This window comes from Choloepus didactylus, chromosome 10 (genome assembly GCF_015220235.1).
Source record: "Choloepus didactylus isolate mChoDid1 chromosome 10, mChoDid1.pri, whole genome shotgun sequence".
NCBI classification, from domain to species: domain Eukaryota; kingdom Metazoa; phylum Chordata; class Mammalia; order Pilosa; family Megalonychidae; genus Choloepus; species Choloepus didactylus.
This window is the reverse complement of record NC_051316.1, coordinates 53,684,491-53,698,709: the sequence shown is the minus strand read 5'-3', so window position 1 is coordinate 53,698,709 and position 14,219 is coordinate 53,684,491. Positions and strand designations below refer to the sequence as shown.

The window sequence follows — 14,219 nt, the reverse complement described above, 5'->3', positions numbered from 1 at the left end:
ATCAATGTGAAAAAGCAGGTTACAAAGCCTTTTCCTATATAAAGAAAAAAGTATATTTTAGATAATCCTCTACTTATGAAACTCACAAATTCAACAACTCTGATCCCCATCAACAAGTGACATTAGCAGTCACTTTACTAATATTACTTTGGATTTGAAAAACAAATAGAATTCAATAGTTTTTCAAAACCTAATATTTTATTAAGAGTAATAGTTTCTGAAAATATCCATGAAAAAGATATAAGTAAATAAATAAACTAATAATAATTATCTGTCTTTGGTAGAATTATTGGTGATTTTTTTCTTGCTACTATCTGTGCTGCTCAGGTTTCCTTCACTGAACATAAATATTCAAACTTGAAAATTAAAACTATTTTAAATCCATATGACCCTACATTTATATTAACTTTCACATAATCTAAAACATCACTAATTCATGTTTTAAATAATTCAAGTAGAGATGAATTCATTTAAATCACTTCAACCAAATCAGCATTTATTTACTCTACCCAATACAAGCCAGACTACAATGGCTAAAATTATATTCATCATGTCATCTCCAGAAAGTTATAGAAATAGAAAATATGCAATAACCAGGCAAAATAAAAATAGAATTTTCAACAGCCAAAACCTTAAATTGTTTTGTTTAACCTCTTTTATGTATGCATTTTAGCTCCCCAACTTGAGGATAGGGATCCTTTCTTCTAATTCATTTTTTTAATATTTATTACAGTACAAGAGGTAGCCACTTCATAAATTAATGTGAAATTATTTCTACTAAGTATAAAGCAACCACACTGTCACTCCTTTACTGTCTAGTGGGAATTTAAGGAAAAAGCATTTTGTACACTGAAATGGCATACATATAAGACGGGGTATCAGAGGTAAAAATTAATACACTAATTTCTTAAATTTTTGCTAAGTTCTTTCTTTCTTATAAATATAAGAAATAGAAATGGAGTTTTAATCATATACTGACTACAGAAAACATCTTGCTTATAATTTTCATACTACACATTTGCAACAAATTGTAAGTTACTGATCTTAAACTTCACATACAGAAGTTAAACTTTTTTTACAGCAAAATAATTTTAATGGGTATATCTGGACCCATTTCTTCTTTATACAATGCTTAAAATTTTCTACACTGAAATTAAATTGGGCTTTTCAAGAAGATGGTGGATTAGGAGAGGCAGAGCAAACTCTCCTCTGTGAAAAAGACAAGATAAAGGGCAGAAAGCACTCCAGAACAGCAGTCCCAGGGTGCCATCGACCAGGCAAGGACTTCTACACCACACAGCAGGGACTTTAGCTAGAGAGGCAGAGAGACTGCATTTGAAAAGAGGGGGTGATTGTGTTTGGCCCTGACTGTTGCCAGGGACAGGTGGATGGAGCCCGCCACCAAGCGTGGGAGCGAACAGCCTTCCACGCCCCATGCACCCATCTCAGCAGTTGGCTGGGGAGATAACTCCCATACATAGCCCTGCGGCCAAGATCCCCCATGCTGGGGACTGGCAGCTGGAGCTGGCCAATGAACATGGAAGGAACAGGTTTCCACATCCTATACATACATCTCAGCAGTTGACTGGGGAGAAAACCCTTTACAGCCCCACGGCCAAGAGCTTCCGTGATGGAACTCAGGATTCAGCAGACTTGTGCTGACCGCATTCACCTTTCTCCAGGGAAGCCTACAGTGAGCACAGCCGAGAGGCAAGGGCGCCGCATGGAAGTGCCAGGAGCCCCTCCCTAACCCCAGGGATTCATGGGCATACGGTGGACAGGGGCTGTGGTGCATTTAAGCACATTCTCTAATTATAATGGAATGTAACTAGAAGTCAATAACCATCAAAGAACAAGAACATCCACAAATATGTGGAGGTTAAACAACACACTCCTAAATAATCAGTGTGACCCACTGATTGTTACAAGAGAAACTGCTCAGTATCTAGAGATGAATGAAAATGAGAAAACAACATATCAAAATCTATGGAATGTAGAGAAGGCAGTGCTGAGGAAGAAATTTATAACTCTAAATGCATACATTGAAAAGGAAAAAAGAGCTAAAATCAAAGAACTAACAGAACAACTGAAGAAGCTAGAGAATGATCAGCAAACTAAACCTAAAGCAAGTAGAAGAAAACAAATAACAAGGATTAAAGCAGAAACAAATAACACAGAGAACAAAAAAAAAAAAAAATAGGTTAGTTCTATGAGAAGATCAGCAAGACTGACAAACCCTCAGCTAGACAGACAAAGTCAAAAAAATAGAAGACCCAGATAAACAAACAAAATCATAAATGAGAGGGGGACATTACTGTGGATCTCAAATTTTAAAAATCATAAGGATACTATGAACAACTGTACACAAACTAGACAACGTAGAGGATATGGATAATTTCTGGAAACATATGAACAGCCTAGCCTGACCCAGAAAAAAAAAACAAAAAAAACAAAAAACAGAAGCCCTCAATAAACCAATCACAACAAAAGATATCCAATCAGTCATCAAAAAGCTTCCTACAAATAAAAGCCGAGGGCCAGATGGCTTCACAGGAGAATTTTACCAAACCTTCCAAAAAGAATTGACACCATTCCTGCTCAAACTCTTTCAAAAAAGAAAAAGGAACACTACCTAACTCATTTTATGAAGCTAACCACTCTAACTCCAGAACCAGATAAAGATGCTACAAGAAAGGAAAACTACAGGCCAATCTCCATAATGACTACAGTTACAAAAATTCTCAAATAAAATACTTGCAAATCGAATCTAAAGATATGTTAAAAGAATCAAAAACCAAGACCAAGTGGAGTTCATTCCAGGCATGCAAGGGTAGTTCAATATGAGAAAATCAATGTTATACAACACATTAACAAATCGAAAGGGAAAAATCAAATGATCATCTCAACTAGATGCAGAAAAAGCTGTTTACAAAATTCAGCATCCTTTTTTGATAAAATCATTCCAAAAGGTAGGAATTGAAGGAAACTTCCTCAATATGATAAAGGGCTTATATGAAACACCCACAGCCAGCATAATAAACGGTGAGAGACTGAAAGCCTTCCCGCTAAGATCAGGAACAAGATAAAGATGACCACTGTCACCATAATAAACACTGTGCTAGAAGTTCTAGCCAGAGCAATCCAGCAAGACAAAAACATAAAAGGGATCCAGATTGGAAAGGAAGAAGCAAAACTGTCATTTGCATATGATATGATCGTATATTTGGAAAATCGTGAGAAATCGACAACACAGCTACTTGAGCTAAAAATAATAATAATAATGATGTTTATTTTGACCAAAATTTAAATTTTCTGTAGCACACTATCTAATTTAACCCGCCTGGTCAGTTTATTTAAACAACCTAATTACATGGAACCTAGAATATGGAATGATATCTTGTTATTCTCTACAGGTTATTATAATACACTGATACATTCCTGAATATTTTGGGCAGAAAATAAAAAAGTATTTGCAAAGTCCCTTGAGGAACTGTATAAAAAATGTAGAACTATTAAATTTCCCCACATGGGAAATTCCTGATAATTCTCTCAAGCAACAGGGATTCCCAATTTAACAAGCCAAGCCCTTGATCTTGAGGCATGCCCTTAGGAAACTTATTTCCGTAACAGTGAAGCTAAGCCTACTTATAATTATGCTTAAGAGTCACCCCCAGAGAACCTCTTTTGTTACTCAGATGTGGCCGCTCTCTCTCTAAGCCAAACTCCCTCCCTGCTATGTGGGACATGACACCCAGGGATGAGCCAGCCCTGGCATCATGGGAATGACAATGCCATCTTGAACAAAAGGAGGAAAAAAATTAAACAAAATCAAGTTTCAGTGGCTAAGAGATTTCAAATTGAGTTGAGAGGTCATTCTGCAATCTTCAGCCAGATATTGCAAATTGCCACAGTATGCCAAGCCCCACCCAACAGTATCCCTGAAAACCTTAAAGAATATCCTGGGCTCTATCTAAGACTCTATAAAAGTTTTACCTATTAAGTTTATTTTTTTCAGAAACTTAAAACGTCCAGATTGTTCCTATGCCAGGTAAGTCCCGAAACCAAGAGCCTCAACCAGTTTCATTTGGCTACCCCATAATGTCAACACCTCTTTTCAGCAAGATGTTAGAATGGTCATTGCCCAGATATCCCTGAAGATTGACAGAACAATCAAATAAGAGGGAGGAGTTGTAACAGAGAAATTAGGATTTAACCAACGAATATGACTACTGAATCACTATACAGATATTTCATTTTAGTTTCTAGTGTATTAGAACAGCCAGAAGGAAATACCTGAAATTGTTGAACTATAAGCCAGTAGCCTTGATCTTGGATAACGATTGTATAACCATATAGCTTTTATCTTGTGACCATGTAATCGTAAAAACCTTATGTCTGATACTCCCTTGATACAGTGTATGGTTAGATGAATAACAAAATAAAGACATGCATAGAGGAAAAAAAAAAACAAAACAAAGACACCACAAGAAAAATTAAAATACAGACCAAAATCCCTTAAGAATATAGGTGCCAAGATCCTAGCAAGGGTAGTTCAACATAAGAAAACCATTAAATGTAATATATCACATTAACAGAACAAAAGGAAAAAAAAAAATACATGATCATCTCAACTGATGCAGAAAAGGCATTTGACAAAAGCCAGCACCCTTTCTTGGTTCTGCAGCCCATGAATCAACAAGCCATTTTGATTTTCAAGACTTATTACTTAAGAAATAAATCTCATAAGGCTATAGCTGCCATAGAGTGTTTTCTCTGATGGATTTGGGCAAAATCAATTGAAAACTTTCTGGAAAGGATGTACCATTCCAGAGGCCATTAAGAATATTCATGATTATGGGTGGAGGTCAAAATATCAACATTCACAGGAGTTTCAAAGACAATGATTCCAAGCTTCACTGATGACTTTAAGGGGTTCAAGACTTTGGTGGAGGAAATAATTGCACATGTGGTGGAAATAGCAAGAGAACTAGAAGTAGAACTGGAGCCTGAAGATGTAACTGAATTGCTGCAATCTCATGGTAAAACGTGAATGGGTGAGGAAGTGCTTCTTAAAGATGAGCAAAGAAAGTGGTTTCTTGAGATGGAATGTACTGCTGGTGAAGATGCTGTGAACACTGTTAAAATGCCACAAAGGATTTAGAATATTGCATAAACTTAGTTGATAAAGCAGCAGCAGAGATTAAGAGGACTGAGTCCAATTCTGAAAGAATTCCTACTGTGGGCTTAATGCTATCAAACAGCATGACAGACTAAAGAGAAATCTTTCATGAAAGGAAGATACAAAAGATGTGGCAAACTTCATTATCTTCCTATTTTAAGAAACTGCCACAGCCACCCCAGCCTTAAGCAACCACCACCTTAATCAGTCAGCAGCCATCAACATTGAGGCAAGACCCTCCAACAAACAGAAAGATCACAACTCGATGAAGGCTCAGATGATGGTTAGCATTTTTTAGCAATAAAGTAATTTTTAATTAACGTATGTACTTTTTTTTTAGACATAATGCTACTGCACACTTTAAACTGTAGAATAGTGTAAACATTACTCTTATGGGAAACCAAAAAATGTGTGTGACTAGCTTTATTGCAGTGGTCTGGAACTGAACCCACAATATCTCTGAGTCACCTGTATTCACTGCCTAGAAAGCATTCACAGATTTCTGTGAGATTCTTCTTTTGATATTTGCTTTTCAGCATATTATTACATTGCGGCCTAATCACTTTCAATTGAATATTAAGTGGAAGCTTCTCAAAAGCACAATTACATGGATTTTGAAATGTGGAAATTTCCATGCACTTACTATAAAGGTTCGAAAAATGCCACTGGAACTGCAGTTTGAGCTCAGAAAATATATTCAATACTAATTTTGTATGGAAATCAAGATATTACTTCTTGTTTTAACTTTTGACCACACCAGAAGTATAAAGAGTAGCTTGACCTTGTAATTCAAACAACATTAGTTGTTGCTGAAATGACTATATAACATATAAGTTTCACAGTTACTGTTCTGCCTTGTAATTTTAGGTTGAATTCATTAAGAAACATTTCAAGTCTACAGCAGAAGCTAATTTCCAAAGCCATTCAGTATCTGATAAGTGTGTTGAAGGCAGTTCTTGTTCAGAAAAATGTCATTCAGCCTTAAGCTCAAAAAACTAGCAATAAAACGTTACCACTTGCTAAGCCACCAAACAGCTGTATGGTAGGGCGAGCTGAAATAGTCAGCTTCCATTTCTGACAAAAACTCACAAAACTGATGATTATTTCAAGAGAGTGGACAAAATTAACCATTGGCACTACTGGTTCAATAATACATGGTAGATTCAAATATTTCTCACAAATTATCTGCTGATAATACAAGGAATAACTGTAGACTTTAAAAGCCTTACATTTTCACAAGCTTTGTAAATTTATCCAACTAAGCCTTTTTTTGCTCCATACGTATTTTTACCACCATTCACAGAAACATACTTTAGATTCTACTTCAGGATATACTGAATTACTGCTTTCTCAACTTCTTTGAAAATATTCTCACCTGAAGTCATTCTACATGGACTATTCAAAGAGAGTGATTCTTGGACACTTCAAACTTGGCACTGACTACTCAAACAACAAATGAGGAGTACTGTAACATCTGTCAACTCATCAAGAGCCAAGCAAACATTACTTTGGTTGCACCTTCATTTTGATTTTGATTTTTGTGAAGAAATTCTGGTGTGTTAAGATAATAAGATAACATTTTAAATTTTCTAATTTTATGATGATTATTTTACTATGAGTTGAGAATATTGTGATGAGCACTTAGACTGGTAATGTCAACATATATTGCTTTTTGGGGGGCACAGCTACAGTGTCATTGCATAATAAACACAATATTCTGACATCTAATTGATAACAAAATGATCCACACCCCAGTGTATCTTAGAAGCATGACATTCAGTCTATTTTTCCCCATTTTGTTCTTCTGACATGATGGGTATGCATTACTAATAAATATACACTAACTGTCATGGTACAGCAATACAACATTCAGCATGACACCTGAAATGCTATCAAGTTATAATTGTGTCACTATAATTTACAGCACTAAGCAGCAAAGTGAAGTGATGACAGTGCCACATATAATGTGACAGATCTGTCACAACTACTCAACTCTGCTACTGCAACTTCAAAGTACCCATAGAAAAAATATATAAATGAAAGAGCCTATCTGAGTCCCATTAAAACTTTATGATGGACACTGAAAGTTGAATTTCATATCATTTTCAAGTTTCACAAAATATTATTATTCTTTTGATTATTTCTCCAATCATTTGAAAATGTAAAAACTATTCTTAGTTCATGGCCCATACAAAAATAGGCAAAACCAGATTTGGCATGTAGTCAATAGTCTGTCAAACCCTGCTGAAGAAAAGGTGAAACTACTCAATATGTTTAAACATATGTTGCATTTTCAGATGAATAAACCAGTCAGCATTATATAGCATGGACTAAAAAGAGACTAAAGGCAGAAAGAAATAAACATAGTAGTAAACAGTGCAGTAACTGGAATCTAAAAGCCTAAGTTTAAATCCCTTCTCTCCAGTATATACACTATCTATGTAAGTCTGGATAAGACTTAATTTCTCAGAGCCTCAATTTACTGATCTTTTATGAATATCTTCTTCAAAGGGCTGATCTAAAGATTAAATGAGATGATCCACATAAAATAATTATAATAGCACCTACATAGGATGTGCTAAATAAAGGTTAGCCATACATATTATTACTACTACAAATCAGTGATGGATGACAATCCTAGAGATGAAAGTGATAAAACATAAATTGAAAAGGTAAAATTAACCAGATGTAAGCATATTAATGGAACAAAGGAGAAATGCAGGAATAGATCAAACTGATTTTAAAAATTTAATATGAGATAAACACTTAAATTTATTACTTTTGTGGGAAATCTTTGGGAATGAAGGTCAGGACTAAAAATGTAAATTTAGAAGTAGCATGTGAAAACAGAAGAAAACTTTCAAAAAAACAGATTAAACTTCAAGGACAAAACAGGAAAGTGAAGAAGAACAAACAGATAAGGATATAGGCACTACATTTAGGAATGAGAGGAAGTAGTAGAGTCAACAAAGAAGATACAGTAGAAATAACCTGAGTAGAAGAATCAGCACAATGATGAATATCACAGGAAGACGAAAGCTCATGGGTATGGAAGACTGAAGGGAAGTCATCTAAGAGAATCAAATTTAAAGCTATCGAAGCAAAAATGTCTACTTACTGACACAGCTATCATGGTACTATCTGGCCTCCATTCAGCTTGCTTGTAGGATCCAAACTGAGTAGATGATTTTGTAGGTTCTTTGTAGGTTACGATTAACACACTAGGCTGGAAGGAAATGGTTGCATTTTTATTAATGTCCTATAATACTACACAAAAACAAAATTTAAGATACTTATCACTGAGTACTCTGAAAGCATATTGATATCTCTACAGTACAATAAAAGGCAATATAATCTAAAATCAAATAATCAGCTTTAAATAATCCAAGCAAATCAACCAAAAAGAATCAAAAGGAACTCAACAAATACCTACCACATGGCTAAGAAAGTTCTATTTAATATACCAGAAATCAAAATTCTCTCTGATCTTATATTTATACTTATAGGTTATTAAAATAACTTTTATAATCTATTTGGGGAAACAAAATGTATAGAAGAAAGAATTCAGAGAAACCAGGCAGCATGTAATCAAATTCTAAAATAATGTGGTAATAATATTTTATATCTGTACAGCACTTATCTGTAGAGCACTTTCATATTCGTTGTCATATTTGGTAAAGACTATAAAAGCTGTAATGTGTAAACAATGGAAAACTCTGCCAGGAAAGTCTTCAATGGAACAGATCTTGAAGAATTTGGGTAAGTAAAGAGAAAGCAATTCAGGCAAAAGGAGCAACATAAGCAAGGTGAGCACTCAAAACCATAAAGAAATGGTCTAACCACTCTAACAGGCTTGCTGTACAGTGAAAGAAAGAAAAAAGACTAAATAGGGTAAATCCAATTATTGGAGAATCTCAAATGTTAGGAAAAAAACTTAGCCTTAATGCCATAAATTAATAAAGTATGGTTTTCAAACATTTACCAGTTACATATAATTCACAGAACTTAACCAATGAACAAATTTTTCTGACAGGGCAAAGAGTAATAAGTCTAAATAAAAGCTGTATTTTGCTAATAATCCATGTTATATAAAAAGAGAAAGAATTGAGAAAAAGAATCCTGACAATTGTATTCAACAAAGTGATTTCAGTCAATGGTGAAGCAACTTAGATTAGCCTTCCTGAAGATAACAAATCTAGAAAATAAATTAAATTATAAATATTTTAATATATAGGAGAGTAACCAAAAGCAGGCAGAAACTGGAGAACAATTTGCCTTTGAAAGATAGGACATACCACCTCCACCTCTTGGAGAGAGGAATATAAATGAAATCTAGACATGTATTTCAACTACCAGAGTAATTAAGAGATATCATGGGGAGAAACTAAGATGGCGGCTAGGTGAGACAGGGCAAAAAAAACACCTCTGTGAAAAACACTAGATAAAAACCAGAAAGTGACCCAGAATACCAGTTACCGTGATGCGCCAGCTGGACGAGGTCTGCTAGTACCACAGGGGCCGTATACTTGGTGAAACTGGGAGTCTCCCTTCTGAAACGAGTAAGCTGGCTGGAAGACCTACAGCTGTGCGGCGGTGTGGGGAAGCCAGGGGTAGGCATTTGGAGACCGATTGGTTCTTTTAAAAAAAAAAAAGGGAAAAACCCAGGAGCAGCTGTAGTTGTGATAGTGGGAACCACGCAGTTAAACACAGCAAGAGGGGGCTGGGCCGGCCTCTCAGTGTCTGGCCTGGGGGATAGCCCACTGCAGATACCCTCGGGGCCAGGGGAATGGAGAGGAGAATCGGAAGCTAAAAGAAACCCCTCAGCTCTCAGCTGGCTCCCCGGAGGGCTGGATAAACTCCTGCCCAGGGCTGTGCCCACAGCCCAGAGCCCCGCCAGTTGTCCCAGAGCTGGAAAGGAGGAACTGTGCGAAGAGGGGGAGGTTGAGACACCCCATTCGGCCATCTCTGCATCAGGCTTAGAGTACCCCTGCACGGCCCGGCGGCCCAGGGCTTCCCTTGAGGGACGGCATGCACTGGTGACGTAGCACGGCATTCCCTCGGCAGAGGTCCTGGAGGATCATGGCTGGGCGGGGGGGCCCGCTCGGAGAACCCAGGGACGCTACACCAAATCCAGTGTTTGTGGGACAGCGAGAGAGAGGGTCTGGGGCTGAACTGAAATGAAGGCTTAGACTCTAGCGGCAGCCTTGAATATCTGGGAACCTGGTGGATTTGAATATTAAAGCTACCCTTCCTCCCTGGCCACCCGGACACACACCCCACATTTAGGGCAGACGGCTCCAGCAACACACCCAAACTGAGTTCTCCAACTGAACCCCACAAGAATCATTTCCCCACACACCGCGCAGACAAGGTTGAGAACGGACTTGAGGGGTATAGATGACTCACAGACGCCATCTGCTGGTTAGTTAGAGAAAGTGTGCACCACCAAACTGTGTTTCTGAAAAATTAGATTGGTATCTTTTTTTTACAACTTGAAAGAACCCTATCAAGCAAAGCAAATGCCAAGAGGCCAAAAACAACAGAAAATCTTAATGCATATGATAAAACCAGACGATATGGAGAATCCAATTTCAAACACACAAATCAAAATATCAGAAAAGACACAGTACTTGGCACAATTCATCAAAGAACTACAATCGAGGAACGAAAACATGGCAAAGGATATAAAGGACATGAAGAAGACCATGGCACAGGATACAAAGGACATAAAGATGACCCTAGAAGAGCATAAAGAAGACATTACAAGAGTAAATAAAAAAATAGAAGATCTTATGGAAATAAAAGAAACTGTTGGCCAAATTAAAAAGACTCTGGATATTCACAATACAAGATTAGAGGAAGCTGAACAATGTCTCAGTGTCCTGGAAGTCCACAGAACAGAAAATGAAAGAACAAAAGAAAGAATGGAGAAAAAAATCGAAAAAATTGAAATGGATCTCAGGGATACGATAGATAAAATAAAACATCCAAACTTAAGACTCACTGGTGTCCCAGAAGGGGAAGAGAAGGGTAAAGGTCTAGAGAGAATATTCAAAGAAATTGTTGGGGAAAACTTCCTCAACCTTCTACATAATATAAATACACAAAGCATAAATGCTCAGCGAACTCCAAATAGAATAAATCTGAATAAACTAACTCCGAGACATATTCTGATCAAACTCTCAAATAATGAAGAGAAGGAGCAAATTCTGAAAGCAGCAAGAGAAAAGCAATTCACCACATACAAAGGAAACAACATAAGACTAAGTTGTGACTACTCAGCGGCCACCATGGAGGCGAGAAGGCAGTGGCATGACATATTTAAAATTCTGAGAGAGAAAAATTTCCAACCAAGAATACCTTATCCAGCAAAACTCTCCTTCAAATTCGAGGGAGAGCTTAAATTTTTCACAAACAAATGTTGAGAGAGTTTGCCAATAAAAGACCTGCCCTACTTCAGATACTAAAGGGAGCCCTACCAACAGAGAAACAAGGAAAGGAGAAAGAGATACAGAGAATTTTAACAGACATATATAGAACCTTACATCCCAAATCACCAGGACACTCATTTTTCTCTAGTGATCATGGATCTTTCTCCAGAAGGGACCATAAGCCGGGACATAAAACAAGCCTCAACAAATTAAAAAAAAAAAAAAATGAATATACTCAAAGCACATTCTCCAACCACAATGGAATACAAATAGAAGTTAATAACTTGCGAATTCTAACTCCACTATTTACTTCCTACATCATATAAAATACACAAACTCTAATGACAAATCAGTGGTTTTGAACTCAATGTAAAATATGTAATTTTAGACAACTATATAAAGGTGGGGGAAAGGAGGAGTATAGGAACATAGTTTATATGCCCTATTGAAGTGAAGGTGGTATCAAAGAAAAACAAGATTGTTATGGATTTAAGAGGTTAATTTTAAGCCCCACAGTAAACACAAAGAAATTATCAGAGAATATGACCATAGAGATGAAAAGTAGAGTATGGGTTAAGAGAAATGGGGGAAGGGGCAATGGGGAGTTAAGAAATGAGTGTAGGGTTGCTGTTTGAGGTGAAGGGAAATTTCTAGTAATGGATGGTGGGATAGAGCATTACAACATTCTAAAGGTGATTAGTCTGACTAATGGAATGCTAGGGAGGGGGTGGAATGGGAAGATTTAGGCTGTATATATGTTTCCACAATTGAAAGAAAAAAAAAAAAAGACAGTCTAAACAGATGACAACTGAATGCCAAGGATGAACCTGGAAGGGATTGGAGGATGGAGGACAGGAGGCTCAAAGAGACACAGTTGAGACATAAGGAAAAGGAAATGTAGAATGTAAGCCTTGTATCATTGTTGCATCTCTTGTAGTTCTTAGCTGTGCTTAATGGGATTGCATAAAAGAATGTTCTCGTTCATGGGAAGTGTATATGTGAATTATTGTGTTTGTTCAAGGATGTGTACAGCTAGCTCTCATATGTTCAGAAGACAGAGCAATAGATGATGGATGATAGGGAGGCAGGGAGGGAGGGAAAGAAATAGCAATGTGACAGCATGTTAAAGTTGGTGGATTGGGCTATCGGGGGAGGGGGGTCAGGGTATGATGGAGTTCTGTGTATGGGGTTAGTATTGTTTTTGCAACGCAACTGTTCCTATAACTTCGAATTTATTTCAAAATAAAAAAAAAAAGAGAGAGACATCATAGAAGAAATACTTTGAGGCTATGCACATACCCTACTTCTCCTCAAACTTTCAGTCACTAACTTTTAGCATCAGTGGATCTTGCCTGCTACAATTATTACTGCAGTGTTCTAATGGTAGTTTTCTATTTCCTTCATTCACTCTATATTATTTGGAATTCTTCTGTAAAGAAAATTGGTCCCTTCTCCCCCTTTTATTTGTATTCAATCATTTCTTTAAATCAGTATGAATTATGGATAATAGTTTTATTCTTGGGGTTTTAATCTAATATTGTCATTACTGATTTTGTTGATCAAATTGTTCCATCTTTGACAATTAAGGGATCTTTCAAGTTGGGTCCTGTGCCCTTCTGACATTCTCTCATTTCTCAGCACTTCATTACTTTCTGGCACTACAAGATGCCAGAATTAGCCCCAGAATTAGCCATTTCTCCTGTCCTGCCCTAGAATTAGCCATTTCTCCAAGGAGCCCTGTTTCTTTTATTGGAGAATAGTATTTAGAAAAAGATCTGTGTGCTACATGTATTTATTGCTACTGGGGCTCTCTCACCAAATACAGTAAAGAAATATATGTACATATAATAGCCCACGTATTCACACATATCTACATATGTTTCCCTATCTCTTTATATGCAAATGTATGTGTATATGTGTGTGTGTTTTACGCATGACTTCATAATAGTATCTCTGACTCTAACTCAGCACCTTGGGGTTCATCCTAGAGTTCCCCCTTACTTATTTGTAACTTTCCTCTGACAGTGAGAAACTTGGCTCTCATTGCATACTATTTACTTACTTCTTTGTTCAAGCCTAGTGTGATGGTTAATTTTACATGTCAACTTGCTAAGACAACAGAACCCAAATGCTTGGTAAAACACTAGTCGAGATGTTGCTGTAAAGATATTTTGTAGATGTGATTAATATCTGCAAGTAAAGGAGATTACCCTCAATAGTAAGGGTGGCAGTCATTAAATCAGTTAAAGGTCAAAGAGCAAAACACACATTTCCTGTGGGAGAAGAAATTTTGCCTCAGACTAGAAAACTGTCTGTCTGCATTTCCAGACTACTGGTCTACCTGCAATTTCATACTTGTCAGCACTCACAAACCCATGAGCCAACTTCTTAAAGTAAATATAATGTGTGTGTGTGTGTGCGCGCACACATGCGCACGTGTGTGCATACATACACACACCCTAGAGGCCCTATTTCTCTGGAAAACCGTAGTATACATGAAAAGTAGTTTTGGAATTAGTATCGTACCCCTGTAAGAAAGAAACTTACCAACTAGAGTACAGGATTTATGTAAAGCTTTTTTTTAATTTAGCCTTATGTGCTGGTTTGAA

General features: G+C 36.8%; 1 protein-coding gene across 3 annotated transcripts in view; it reads right to left on the bottom strand.

Annotated features, from left to right (window-relative positions):
* RIC1 (RIC1 homolog, RAB6A GEF complex partner 1) overlaps positions 1–14,219 on the bottom strand; it is a 215,779-nt gene that overhangs the window by 170,866 nt on the left and 30,694 nt on the right. For all 3 annotated transcript variants that reach the window (XM_037797276.1, XM_037797275.1, XM_037797274.1), the window contains exon 2: positions 8,298–8,405. In XM_037797276.1, coding sequence (XP_037653204.1) covers positions 8,298–8,405 — 108 coding nt within the window. The remainder of the gene's footprint in view (positions 1–8,297; positions 8,406–14,219) is intronic.